This window comes from Hemiscyllium ocellatum, chromosome 46 (genome assembly GCF_020745735.1).
Source record: "Hemiscyllium ocellatum isolate sHemOce1 chromosome 46, sHemOce1.pat.X.cur, whole genome shotgun sequence".
Lineage (NCBI taxonomy): Eukaryota > Metazoa > Chordata > Chondrichthyes > Orectolobiformes > Hemiscylliidae > Hemiscyllium > Hemiscyllium ocellatum.
In genome coordinates this window covers 15,593,487-15,608,148 of record NC_083446.1, presented here as the reverse complement: position 1 = coordinate 15,608,148, position 14,662 = coordinate 15,593,487, and the positions used below count along the sequence as shown (strand labels likewise).

Below are 14,662 nucleotides of genomic sequence, written 5' to 3'. Positions count from 1 at the left end.
CCTTCATTGCAAGAGAGTTTGAGTACAGGGCTGAAAATGTGTTGCTGGAAAAGCGCAGCAGGTCAGGCAGCATCCAAGGAACAGGAGATTCGACGTTTCGGGCATAAGCCCTTCTTCAGGAATTCCTGAAGAAGGGCTTATGTCCGAAACGTCAAATCTCCTGTTCCTTGGATGCTGCCTGACCTGCTGCGCTTTTCCAGCAACACATTTTCAGCTCTGATCTCCAGCATCTGCAGTCCTCACTTTCTCCTCGAAGGTTTGAGTACAGGGTCAAGGAGGTCTTACCTCATTGGGCAAACGGCAATTTCTTGTATTGATAAATGAGGGACAAAAGTTATCACTATCCATGAATCAGGAGAGATCTCCAGCTGCTCTGTTCTTGCTTTAAATCACAGTTGGAGATTATGTCACTTGTTGACAACTTCTTAAAGATTTGTCCACAGTAGGAAGTGGGTGTTGTTCCCTCACTCCTGCTTCATTCCCTGTTGCAGACCAACACAGAGTTTGATGGCATCCTGTGCTTTAGACATACCCACTACAGGACTCACCCATCAAAGCAAGGGATGTTGTGGATATCGTAATCTAAGAGTAGTAATGTGAAATATTAGACAAAATAATCATCATGGCAGAGGGTATTTCAGCAAAGCTGAAATCATTAAAAGTGGTAAGTCACCACGGCCAGATGGATAGCTCCCTAGGATGTTGAAGGAGGCCAGGAAGGAAATAGAAGATGCTGTGAGGAATATTTTCCAATCTTCACTCAACACAAGTGAAGTGCAGGAGGGTTGGTGGGCTGCAAATGCAATTTCATTGTGTAAAAAGGGAACAAAGGAAATGCTGAACAAGTCTAGGCCACTCAGTCTTATTTTGGTGGTGGACAAATTGTAAGAATCAATCCTGAGAGAGCAGATAAACTGCTGGTTAGAAATGCACGGACCAGTCCAGGATAGTCAGTATTGCTTTATGAAGGGAAGGTCATACTTTAACAAATTTGATTGAATTCGTTGAGGAATGTGGGTAGTGTAGTGGATATTACCTACTGAGGCATTTGGCAAGGTCCCACATGGCAGACTGGTCCAAAGTTAAAAACCATGGGGTACAGGGTAATGTGTCAAACTGGATCCTCTGTTTACAGGGATTCAGACATCTTACCAGTTGCAAGCTGCAGCAAGAGTCTCTAATTTTGAAAGCAGTGAAATTGTTTCAGAGCTGAGCATTTTTGATGACTCGGGTGCAAGTTTGAGCATTTCGTGCTGTGTCTGTTGTCGGTAAGAAATTGTATGTGACTCCTTTTCTCTGGTTCTGAATCCATGTCCATTATTGCTGTATTTCCCCTCTGCCCTTCCAGATCTGCTCTCTACCATTGTCCAACTGCTTTTGTGGTTGGCTACAACAATAGTGGTTGTATTTTCCCTCAGTTTTGTGTTTTACTGTTACATCTGCTAATTGTGTATAAATTAGTTTTCCAACGCTGCCTATATTCCCTGTCTGTCCGTGTTCTGCTGATTTGCCAATATTACCTTCCAAGAGAATCGGTAACAATCAGAAATTGTTTTTACTGTACTACTGTTGATTTCTGCTCTGCAAATTACAAACCTCACCCAGTTCACATTTCATAACATCACAGCACCAGGGACCCAGGTTCGATTCCGGCCTTGGGCAACTGTCTGTGTGGAGTTTGCACATTCTCCCTGTGTCTGCGTTGGTTTCCTCCGGGTGCTCCGGTTTCCTCCCACAGTCCAAAGATGTGCAGGTCAGGTGAATTGGCCATTCTAAATTACCCATAGTGTTAGGTGCATTAGTCAGAGGGAAATGGGTCTGGGTGAGTTACTCTTCGGAGGGTCAGTGTGGACTTGTTGAGCCGAAGGGCCTGTTTCCACACTGTAGGGAATCTAATCTAATCTAAATCTAATCATAACATGTGTTTTTGATTTTGTGGTTTCTGTCTCCTTTTGTTCGTTCTAAATCAGTTTCACATGGTTTTTAAGAAGAGGAGGCTATGAAGTCAATAATCTGAACCCAAACATTACATCAGAATCTGAGAGAGTTGCCAACGTATCACTGAGTGTTGAACATGGAAGAAGAAAGCACTGTTTCCAGCAAGGAGAGGCTGTACACGGATTCTATGTGTGGGCAAGACTCCAACCAATCAGCTGGCCTGACAGAACATAAACATGCTCATACTGATGAGAAACCGTGGAAATGTGGGGACTGTGGGAGAGAATTCTTTCATCCATCCAAACTGAAAATTCACCTGCGTAGCCACACCGGGGAGAGGCCATTCACCTGTTCTGAGTGTGGGGAGGGATTCACTCAATCATCCACTCTACTGATTCACCAGCGAGTTCACACTGGAGAGAAACCATTCATCTGCCCTGAATGTGGCAAAGGATTTACTCAATCATCCACCTTGCTGAGACACCAGAGAGTTCACACTGGCAAGAGACCATTCACCTGCACAGAGTGTGGGAAGAGATTTATCAATTCATCAAACCTGGTGACACACCAGCGAGTTCACACTGATGAGAGACCATTTAAATGCCCAATCTGCGGCAAGTGTTATAAAAGTTCTGGGGAGCTGATGCTCCATCAACGTGTTCATACGGATGAGAGACCTTTCAGGTGCTCTGACTGTGGGGCTGCGTTTAGGCGATCATCTTACTTGACTGTGCACCATCGAGTTCACACTAGGGAGAAGCCATTCACCTGCACTGACTGTGGGAAGGGGTTCTCTCAGTCATCCCACCTGTTGGTACACCAGCGTGTTCACACTGGGGAGAAACCCTTTACCTGCTCTGCCTGTGGGAAAGGTTTCAGTCAGTCATCCCACCTGCTGAGGCACCAGCACATTCACACTGGGGAGAAGCCATTCACCTGCTCCAGCTGTGGGAAGGGATTCACACAGGTATCACACCTGCTGAGTCACCAGAGAGTTCACAACTAACTGCAGTGATTGGATTTTACTATGAACCACATCCAGGAGAGAGCCATGTTCATTGTGGTCTGTTTCTGATGTTACTTTTACCCAGTTAGAGGGTTAATGTTGACAAACATCATATAAACCAGCTTTGTGTAAAACACAGTACATGCCACCTCCTTACTGTCTTTAACACAGATGTCTCTGTTTTGAATTACTCTCTCTCCCCTTCATCCTTACCTTGAGCAAGTTTTGTTGTCACTGAGATGGAGACAATCTGTGCAACTGCCTCTGCCCAGACTGAGAAAAGTGCTATGGAAATCTGAGTGATCTGATTTCCCACCAATGTATTTACACACACAGCAAAGACCATGCAGGTGCTTTCACTGCAGGACTGGCTTCAGACAATCACCTGACCTCACTGTTAGCCAATCATTTCACACTGTGGGGAGGCTGATCACTTGCTGTGAGAGTGGGAAGACTTGCTCAGATACCCCACCTTCTGAGACACCAGCGAGTTCATTAGTAACTGCAGGAATTGGATTTGCTGTTATTCAAATGCTGGGACCATCCATTTCTCATTTCATCTATTTCTACTGATATTAATAAACTCTAGAACAGTTTTGTATGTGAACATTCAGAATAAAATTCAATGAATTGGCTTTATGTTACACCCAGTGTCTTCAGTCTTTTTAGTATCACCAACACAAGTCAGTGCCTTTGAAGGGACTCACCTTTCTTTCCTCTAATGAGAAGTGTGAGGGGCACAATCTGATCAGTTGCCTCTGCTGCTTCCCTCCCTTCCACTAGCTGACTGGGTCAAACTGTCTGTCAGGTTTTGCCTTCCTGACCTCTGACTCCAAAGCTGTTTCCAGTTTCTCTCCTGTCAGAGCTTCTCTTGGCCATGAGATCCACCTTTGTTCCACTGGCCTATTCTCACTAAGGATGTTCACTGATATTGTTAACAGTTCACTCTCCCTTAAACCTTCCTATCCACCAGTCCTTTTAAAAAAGCTTTGATTGCACAGTGCTTGCAAAGACTTGAGTGATCCTTGCTCCCTCCTACTTCTCATCTACACATTGCCACTGGTCAACATTATCCAGAAGCACTGTGTTAGTTTTCATGTGGTCTTGGACAACCTCAGCTCTACCTCTCCATCAGCCCTGTTCATTCCTCCACTGTTATTGCATTATCCCACACCAAGTATTGGATGAGCAGAAGTCTCCTCCAAGTAGATGTTTGGAAGACCAATCCATTGTCTTCAGCTACCACTACATATTCCTTTGTCAAACTCCTGAATTTATCCCTCTTTCTTGACACTGAGGCTGTACCACACTGTTCATCACCTCAGTCACAGATTTAACCCCAAGATGAATTTCCAAAGACAAAATCACACTGTCACTCATACCAGATACTTAAATCTCCATAACATAGCCATCTCTACCCCAGCCCAGCTCATTTGCTACTGAAACCCATCTCTGTGCCTGTGTTATCTTTAGACTTGATGATTCCAATGCATTCCTGACCGGTTTCCCACATTTGCCACAGCCCAGTTTGGAAATCGGAGATCTTCCAAAACTCTGTTTTGCAACTCCTGTTCCACATTTCCTGTAGTGTGTGTGTGTGTGTGTGTATAGTCACTCCAAGTTTAGCTACTGTGACTGAGGTATTGACTTCCAATTTCAGAAGTCATGACTGTGCAACGTCCCTGGCTGCCTGCACAGCCATTTGGAGGGAATGCCAGTCCCGTTCACCAAATACCCTCTTTGTCCTTGATAGTGTTACTGCTCATTTTGTTTTCTACACTGACCTCTGAGATCTGTACGCAGCAGCAATGCTTGATCCCGGGACGGCAGAGTTTCAATGGATCATTTTATCTGTCCTTGCAGTGAATCTTGATCTGACACATTCTAGCTCCTCCTTAGGCAGAAATCAAAATGTTAAAACATTTGTACAATTTCATTGCTTCACTCCCATTCTCTTCCTTCCCCCTCTCTCCTTTCCCCCCCACCCCCCCCCACCCCCCCCATCTTAACTAGTTTCAACTATTCATAGCTTGTGTGCAGGAAAAGACTGAAATCATTGAGATAATAGTTTTGTTTCGTAGTCATAGGAGCCTTGACAAATGTAGAAGAATAAGTGACTTACCGCTCATTTTCAAATAATTTAAAATAACCTTTCTCCAGTTTGAATATGCCAATTGTGGAAGAAATCCTTTGCTGTTTCAAAGTTTGCGCATTTGAAGGTAGGAAAATTGAGTAAATCCTTTTGTGTTCTCGAAATGTCAGAACTGTCTTTCCTAATTTATTTGTCTGTGCTGCTCTATTAGTAAATGAGATGACCAAATGAATTATTTTCCACAATTAACTGATCAATATCCTCTCCCTGGTTCCACCCATAAAAAATAATAAGAACATGAGTTGATGCAAGATTTGAGATATTACGTTTTACAAAAAGATTACTAAGCAAAGTTATTAGTTTTTAAAATCAATTAAGATGGTAGGAAAGATGATGTGTTGAGACTTTTCAGGATGTAGCAACTTCTGAAAACTGGTGTGATCCAGATTGACATGCCCTCATCAAGTGTCTGTGACTAGAGGAACTTCAGCTCATAATCAGTGAACTGGAGGCTGTACGACAAGCATTGTAATACATGAAGGACGGCTTGGACCTGAATTGGAGGGGCACAAATGTCCTGAGTGGGAGATTTGCTCGTGTGGTTCTGGAAGGTTAAAACTAGTTTGGCAGGGTGGTGGGAACCAGAGCTACGTATCTGAGAGGAGGGTAGTTAGATATGGAGAAGTGACAGGATGTAGTGAGTCTATCGGGAAGATTATTCATGTGATGGAACAAAGTGATCGGATAAAGTGTGTCTGCTTCAACGCAAAGAGTGTCAGAAAAACGTGATGAGCTTAGAGCATGGATCAGTACTTGGGGGTGTGATGTTGTGGGTTTCACAGGGATAGGAATGGTTGCTAGATGTTCCTGGGTTTCACAGGGGTAGGAATGGTTGCTAGATGTTCCAGGGTTTCGAACGTTTAGAAAGAACAGGAGGGGTGAACAAAGAGGAGTGGATGTAGCATTGCTAATCAGAGAGGGCATCACAGCCCAGAAACGAAAGTTGTTGTGGAAGGTTTGTCTACTGAGTCAGTATGGGTGGAAGTTAGGAACTGCAAGGGTTTTCTACAGGCCCCCTAATAGCAGTAGGGAGATTGAAGAACTCATACCTGTCAGATTTTGGAAAAATGCAGATGCAGCAGGGTTGTTGTTATGGGTGACTTCAACTTTCCCAATATTGACTGGAACATCCTTAGCGCAAATGGTTTGGATGGAGCTGTTTTTGTCAGGTGTGTTCAGAAGGGTTTCCTTACTCAGTATGTAGACAAGCCGACAAGGGGAGAGGCTATTTTGGATTTGGTGCTCGGCAATGAGCCAGGACAGGTGTCAGACCACACAGTGGGAGAACACTTTGGTGACAGTGACCACAACTGCCTTATATTTACCATAGCCTTGGAGAGGGAAATGAGCAATTAGCAAGGGAAGATATTTAATTGGGGAAAAGAAAATTATGACACCATCCGACAGGAGGTGGGAAGTATAGATTGGGAGCAATTGTTCAATGGAAAGGGCACAACAGACGTGGAGACTTTTTAAGCAGCAGTTATTGCAAGTGATGCACAAATTTGTTCCTTGGAGACAGGCAAGAAGGGGTAAGGTTAAGGAGCCTTAGATGATGAGGACAGAGAAGCTTCTCTTCAAAAGGAAGAAGGCAGATTACGTAAGGTGGAGGAAGCAAGGATCAAGCACAGCTTTAGAGGATTACAGGCTTACTAGAAAGGAGCTCAGAAATGGACTGAGGAGAGCCAGGAAGGGGCACGAGAAAGGCTTAGCAGGAAGGATTACGGAGAACCCAAAGGCATTTTACTCATATATGAGGAATAAGGGAAGATCAGGGAGAAGGTAGGGCCGATCAGGGATAGCGCAGGGAACTTGTGAATGTAGTCTGAGCAGATAGGGAACTCCTAACTGAGTTTTCTTTGCTTTGGTTTTCACTAAGAAAAGGGACCTTGTGAATGAGAACTTTGAGGAGCTGGGAAACAGGCTTGAACAGATCAAGATTGATGAAGTGGATGTGCTGGAAACTTTGACAAACAATAAGATTGATAAGTCCCCAGGGCTAGACCAGATTCATCCTAGGTTGCTCCGGAAAGCGAGAAAGGAGGTTGCTAAGCCACTGACGAAGATCTTTGCTTCCTCACTCTCCACGGGAGTCGTACCAGAGGATTGGAGGGAGGTGAATGTTGTTCCTCTTTTCAAGATGGGGAATAGGAAAATCTCTGGCAATTACAGACCAGTCGGTCTTTCGTCTGTGGTCAGCAAGGCTTTGGAAAAAATTCTGAAGGTTAGGATTTATGACTATTTGGAAAAGCATAGTGTGATTAAAGGCAGTCAGCATAGCTTTGTGAGCGGCAGGTCATGCCTCACAAATCATATTGAGTTATTTGAGGAGGTGACGAGACAGGTCAACAATGGTCGAGCAGTGGATGTGGTGCATATGGACTTCAGCAAGGCATTTGATAAGATTCCCCATGGTAGGCTCATTCATAAAGTCAGGAGGTATGGGATACTGGGAGATTTGGCTATCTGGATTCAGAATTCATTGGCTGATGTAAAGCAGAGACTGTTTGTAGATGAAAAGTATTCTGCCTGGAGGTCAGTGGTGAGTGGTGTCCCGCAGGCTCTGTTCTTGGGCCTCTGCTCTTTGTAGTTTTTTTATAAATGACTTGGATGAAGAGGTTGTGGGGTGGGTTAGTAAATTAGCAAAGGTTGAAGATGCCATTGACAGTATCGAGGGGTATTGCAGACTGCAGTGCAACATATACAGGATGCAGAACTGGTCTGAGAAATGGCAGACGTAGTTCAACCTGGATAAATGTGAAGTGATGTATTTTGGAAGGTCAAACATGAATGCTGAATATAGGGTTAAAGCCAGGATTCTTGGTAGTGTGGAGGAACAGAGGGATCATGGTGTTCAAGTGCATAGATCCCTCAAAGTTGCAACCCAAGTGGATCAAGTTATTAAGAAAACATATGGAGTTTTGGCTTTCTTTAACAAGGGGATTGAATTTAAGAGCCATGAGGATTTGCTGAAGCTCTATAAGACCCTGGTAAGGCCACACTTGGAATATTGTGTCCAGCTCTGGTCACCCAATTAGGAAAGATACAGAGGCTTTGGAGAGGGTGAAAAGAAGGTTTACTAGGATGGTGCCTAGACTGGAGGGCTTGTCTTACACAGAGAAGTTGACTAAGCTCGGACTTTTCTCGCTGAAGAGAAGGAGGAAGAGAGGTGACCTGACTGAGGTATACAAGGTAACGAGAGGCATGGATAGAGTCAATAGCCAGAGACTTTTCCCCAAGGCAGGATTGACTTGGGATCATAATTTTTAAGATGTTAGGAGGAAGGTATAGAGGAGACATCAAAGGACGTTTTTTTACGCAGAGAGTTGTGAATGCATGGAATGCGTTGCCAGTGATGGTGGTGGAAGCAGACTCATTCCGGACATTTAAGCGACTGCTGGACATGCACATGGACAGCAGTGACTTGCGGGGTACGTAGATTAGGTTACTTTATTTTAGATTAGGAATAATCCTCAGCACAACATCGTGGGCTGAAGGGCCTGTTCTGTGCCAAACTTTTCTATGTTCTACATCAGGGAGAAAACTACATGGACAGTTTGTTCCAAGTGACACAGCTCCTCGGGTATGCTATTCTTATTTGGTCCACGGTCAGTGATATAAGTGTGTGACTGTACATGAGGCAGATTTGGGGATTTTCTAATGTTTCTAAGTATAGCATTTTAATCTAAACACAGGTAAGTATGATTGTATAAAGGCAGAACCTGATAAAGCAATTGAGAAACTGTGTTGATTGCAGAGGTATAGTAGGGTCATTGGCCGAGGGATAACCTTATAGAGGTTTATAAAATCATGAAGGGCATGGATAGGGTAAATAGACAAGGTCTTTTCCCTGGGATGGGGGAGTCCAGAACTAGAGAACATAGTGTTAAGGTGAGAGGGGAAAGATACAAAAGAGACCTAAGTGCCAACTTTTTCATGTAGATGGTGGTGCGTGTATGGAATGAGCTGTCAGAAGAAGTAGTGGGGTCCGTTACAATTACAACATTTAAAAGGCATCTGGATGGGGTATATGAATACGAAGGGTTTAGAGGGATATGAGCCAAGTGCTGTCAAATGAGATGAGATTAGGTTAGGATATCTGGTTGGCATGGACAGGTTGGACAGAAGGACTGGTATTATGAAGATGTAAGAGCTGCTGTACCTTTTAAGAGAGTTGAGAAGCTAGCAAGGACTTAGAGAAGCACACAGAGTACTGGAAAATATAAAATGTAACACTTGGTCAAACAGCCAGCATTATCTGTGTTGCTATAAGATAAAAACCAATTCAAATTCAGCCAATCAGTTTAAATTATGTTCTAAGGTACCAAACTCCAATCAAGTTTGAACTTAGTATTATGACAATATTAAAACCAATGAAGCGCTCTGATGTTTTGAGTTTTAAACCAGAAAAAAATTGAACAGTTGACAGAAAACTGCCAAAAGATCAACCAATATAGGCTGTTTGTATGAACTCAGATCTAATCAGAGCACACAGAATCCCTGATTTCACTGTCTGTTGAATCAACCAAGTTCTGTACTTAACAAACACTTCTTATATTACCATTAAGAGACTCCAGTATAGTTCTCATGTAAGTTTTCTCATTATCGCCAGGCAGAGATGATGTTTGAATCCCTGGTGTGCAGGAATGAGAATCCTTTCAATATCTCAGATTAGTGAATGTTACCGAGAACATCAGAGACAATGTTCCAAGGGAAAGGTGAAGTCGTCCTACAAGCTGCTCATGTGCAACTTTCAGTTTCCAAAACCCAAGTTCTGTTTCAGGACTCTGTTCTCTTTGAGAATTACTGCTAAAACAAAAGCTGTGAATGGCCCTCGAGCCAGCATCTGAAGCTGCACATTTCAGATGCGTAGTCAGATCTGTTACTTATTGCACCGCAGGCTCTTCCCATAGCCAACATCTACATGTTGTGGTGTTAACGGACATCACTGCTTTCCTTCAATGGTCCTCACTTTGAGAAGTGATGAATTTCATCGGTAGGCAAGGCATATTTGTCCTCAGGAAACTGCTTCAGTATCAACTCTACCTCTTCTGGAATGTTCCATCATTTTATTTAATCACTCTGTTATTTTATGACCCTCTCCAGTGAAATATACTTTCAAGCTTTGAGTCATGGTCTCTTCAATTCGATTCTTGGGGATCTAATAATTCTCAACTCCACTTTCCTGCCTTTTCCCATAACCCTTGAATCCTTTACTGATCAAAAATATGTCTGTCATATCCTTTTATATACTTTAATGTGCCAGTCTCAACAGTTCTCTGCGATGAAGAATTCCACAGATTCAGAAACCTCAGAAAGAAGAAACTCCTCATCTCTGTTTTTATGTGAGATTCTTGTTCTGAGATTCTCCCCTCTGGTCTAAGACTGTCCCACAAACAACCTTTGCACCTCCAGGCTGTCACGCTCTCTAACAATCTTGCGTGTTTCAATAAAAAGCAGGGTTTATGTCATCCTGCAGCCAGTATTTTGGAGTGGCTAAATACTCAGGAGCAGATGAACATTTGATTTGTTCCTGGCCCAGCGTGATGCTTTCATATCTGATGTAAAACCCACAATGATTCAGGCAGAGCTGCTCTATTTTCCCTGTTGTTACTGTGAAAAAAGTCCTGGTCAGTTAACAGTTCTACAAGAACAACAAATTCCCCTTTTCTAAGTCAGAGTCAAGCTCAGGTCATCACAGTGAGAGCTCCAAAGCCTAACCACTGGACCAGCAGAGAACATAACATTAATTAGTCCTTCAAAGCCATGGGAAATTAAGTTAAATGAGTTGTAGAGTCATAGAGATGTACAGCACTGAAACAGATCCTTTGGTCCAACTTATCTATGCTGACCAGAGTTGGGACTGGAAAAGAAACGAAGAAACGAAAGATTGTGGGCAGCACGGTGGCACAGTGGTTAGCACTGCTGCCTGACAGCGCCAGAGACCCGGGTTCAATTCCCGACTCAGGCGACTGACTGTGTGGAGTGCACATTCTCCCCGTGTCTGAGTGGGTTTCCTCCGGGTGCTCCGGTTTCCTCCCACAGTCCAAAGATGTGCAGGTCAGGTGAATTGGCCATGCTAAATTGCCCGTAGTGTTAGGTAAAAGGGGTAAATGTATGGGTGGGTTGCGCTTCGGCGGGTCGGTGTGGACTTGTTGGGCCGAAGGGCCTGTTTCCACACTGTAAGTAATCTAATCTAATCTAATCTGGAGCAGGTGCACAGCTAACAAAAGAAACAAATTGAAACAAGAAAAGGTATGAAAACAAAGTAGGATGCAGAGTTCCCAGTCTGTATGTGTTGGTCTCAATAGCAAATCCAGAGGGCTGTATTCTTGAAGCTTATGTTTAGCATCACTGAAAGAGTGTAATCAGCTGAGGACAGAAATGGCAGCATCAGAGCAAGATGGAGAATTAGAAAAGTGAAATCTACGACCCCAACGATCAGGGATAGTGAAAACTACTTAAACATTTTAAAATTGCAATGTTAGATTTTTGTTAAGAGTTTCAAGGGATCTGGAAAATGTGTCCGTTCTGATGGAATTGAATGGTTGAGGGGGTTTAAGTGCCCCCTGTTACTGATGAACATTCCAGTGAAAGGAAAATGTAGGTAAGACTGATACAGGTATCCCCTGCTTTTCAAAAGTTCACTTTACACCACTTCACTTTTATGAAGGACCAACATTAGTACCTGTTTTTACTAACTGAAAGAAATCTGAAGAGGATTTTCGCTTGTACAAAAATAATATTTCAATATAAATTAATGCTTTACACCATATGTACTTTCAAGTAGCAGGGGAAGCCTGTAACAGGAAACATCTCATGGAAATGTTTGTATCCTTGTCTATGAACTTTTAAATGCATTTGATAGCCTCGCCATTGCCTGAGCTAGTGGGACCCTGCAGGGGAGATAATAAAATATCTTCAAACACCACTAAGTTGGCCTAGATAATGAATTTCAGTAGAACTTGACCATCCTCTGACTAGTTTCATTTTATTTTGACTGAAGTAAGCTAATAAGGTGAATTTTGAGCCTAACATTTAATTGAAGAAGACATCCTGAAAATGTTAATTAGTCTCCAATCAGAGACAGATCATCAAAGAGTGAGCCTTGCAAATTTGGCCCGTGACAGTGAAGGAACAACAATGCATTTCTAAGTCTGAATTGTGTGGCTTGGAGGGAAAATTGTGGACACTGGGATTCCTAAACATCTGTTTCCTTGTCTTTCTAGGTGATCGAGTCATGGTTTTGAAATGTGTGTTTAAGGAGCCCTGGTCAGTTGCTGTGCTGTATCTGGTATTACTGCTGCTACTGGAGAGCAGGAGGCAAGTTACACACTGCTGATCTACAAACACATAAATTAGGACAAGTAGGCCATTCAGCCTCTTGAGCCTGTACTGATATTCAATGAGAATGTGGCTGTTCCAATATACTCCCAATAACCTTTGGTTTCATTAGCTCACAGAAATCTCTGATCTCTGCAGCTGACAATTTTAAGGTGACCTGAGATTACTTCTGCTTCACAGAGATGACTGATTAACATAGAACGATCAATGACATGGTTAAGATTGTACGTGGCCAGGATTTGAATCGCTCTGTTGATCACTGCATGGGTTTCACATGCAGAAACCTGTGATTACAGATATCTTCAACTTGCTCTCTAAGTGCAATTTGACTCTAGAATGGTCTCGCATTGCTGACCGATGAAACTTGTGTCCTCAGACAGGAAAACCCACTTACCCTGCGCACTCAAGGTGTGGTAGAAGCTGTTTCTCAGTTGTAGTTTGAGTCACAGTTCAACCCTTTAATCTCAGTGATCCCCCAAACCTTCATTTATTTTTATTGCTTGCAATCTCTGTCCAGCCTATCGGTTCTGAGCTTCCACCTATTCCCACTAAGCTGTTTTGATCTGCTCCAAAGTGAAGTGGCGAACTGTACTCTAAGTGAATCAGGGATGTGCCATGAGGTGATGGGAGGCTGGTGCATTTCCAACGTCGACCTCATAAGATGAAAGATGCAGGAATTCACTGCCCATGGAGAATGTCCTGAAATGTTGGGGAATGCTGCTGAGAAGGAGACCTGGAGGATCAAGAGAGAATGACTGAGTACCTGCTCAGACTTGTATGTTGGAAATTGTCAGCACTACGTTTCTCTCTGCCACATGGAAGAATATCAAACTGCAAATAAATCAACAGAGAATAGATAATAATGAGATGTAATTGCATGCAAATAAAACCTCTCACTACTTACCACCAAGATTCTTGTCTCTCTGTTAAAACCATGGTTAGAAAATTTGACTTTTCATTCCTTGACTTGAGAACCTCATTTTTGTAATCTCACCATATTTTCCCAACTAACCCATTATTGCCTACACTGTGCAGGGGCTGGGAAGATTCTACTCCATGTGTTAAACACAAAACTGGTTTATTTGATGTCTACTAAGGGCCACACGTAATGTCTGATCACTAAAAGTGTCAGAAAGATTGGGTTTGGCTTTCAGTGATTCCCAGGAGCACTACCAAAACATTTGCTGGATAACAAGATGAAGAGATACGTTGTGGAAGGTATGGGAACTGGGACTTTTCCATAGGAGTAACTGAAGTATGAGAACATAAAAAATCCGGAGTCATCATTTAGTTTCATTGTATCCCGGAGAAATCAAGGACCTGACACATTGTTTCAAATTACATTATATATTTTGATCTGGTGGAGTAATTAAATTCCAGTCCAGTTATGGTTTTAACAACAGCAACATAAATAAAACTAGAACTGTCAGAATGAACTCAGTTGTAAAGCAACAACAACACAATCCACAACACAATCTCCGAGTGAACTCACTGGTGTGTCTGTAAGTGGTATGACTGAATGAGTTTCTTCCTATTCTTGAAGCAAATGAATATCCTCTCCCAAGTGTGACTTTGCTGGTGTTTCAGCAGACTGCTTGTCCTTTTAAATGTCTTCTACATTCAGAATATTTGAAAGGTCTGTTATCCACGTTGTTATGGACCACGCCAGACCCCCACAAAATATTTCAAGAAGGTAGCCGAGACCCTAACTTTTTCATCTTTTAAAGGCAGGTGTGAAGTGAGTCTTACAGGTCTGATGCAGCTCATCTAACCATTCGGCTTTTAAGCAAAACAAAATTTATCTAAACACCGTAGTTAAAACACAAACAAAAGAAAGTGGATTTTCGAATAACTTAACTATTGGAAAACTTAACCAATACTTGACACAGTAACCTTATGGATTAACTGTTTCAACACAGTAACATCCCATAAGCACACCCCTTGGGGGAAAAGGTGGATTCAAACACAGGTTCTTCCAGGCAGGAGGGGAAAAAAACCCAAAGAGAGATTTCAGAGAAAGTCAGTCAAGAATCATCTACTGAAGCTTGCAACCTTTCTGGACTCAAACATTTTGTGACTGCTACAGCTAAAAACATAGCCAGAACTGGCCACTCCCATTCCATTGTACAATTGTCTTTTTAAATTAAAAAACCAAAAAGCCTCCCCTAATTGTTGACTTAGGCAATCTCTCATACCCATTTCAACATCACTACTTTCACAAC

At 42.8% G+C, this 14,662-nt stretch overlaps 1 protein-coding gene across 10 annotated transcripts in view; it reads left to right on the top strand.

The window, feature by feature from the left end:
* Nucleotides 1-13,344, top strand: part of LOC132836294 (zinc finger protein 239-like) — a 42,964-nt gene extending 29,620 nt beyond the window's left edge. For 8 of the 10 annotated variants that reach the window (XM_060855690.1, XM_060855694.1, XM_060855697.1 and 5 more), the window contains one exon: nucleotides 1,971-3,528. In XM_060855690.1, the coding sequence (XP_060711673.1) occupies nucleotides 2,075-2,944 (870 nt within the window). In that variant the 5' untranslated portion in view covers nucleotides 1,971-2,074 and the 3' untranslated portion in view covers nucleotides 2,945-3,528. Of the gene's footprint in view, nucleotides 1-1,970; nucleotides 3,529-5,104; nucleotides 5,164-12,325 lie in introns of those variants that run through there. The other 2 variants (XR_009647360.1, XR_009647358.1) reach the window with 2 other exon arrangements.
* The last annotated feature ends 1,318 nt before the right edge of the window (nucleotides 13,345-14,662 follow it).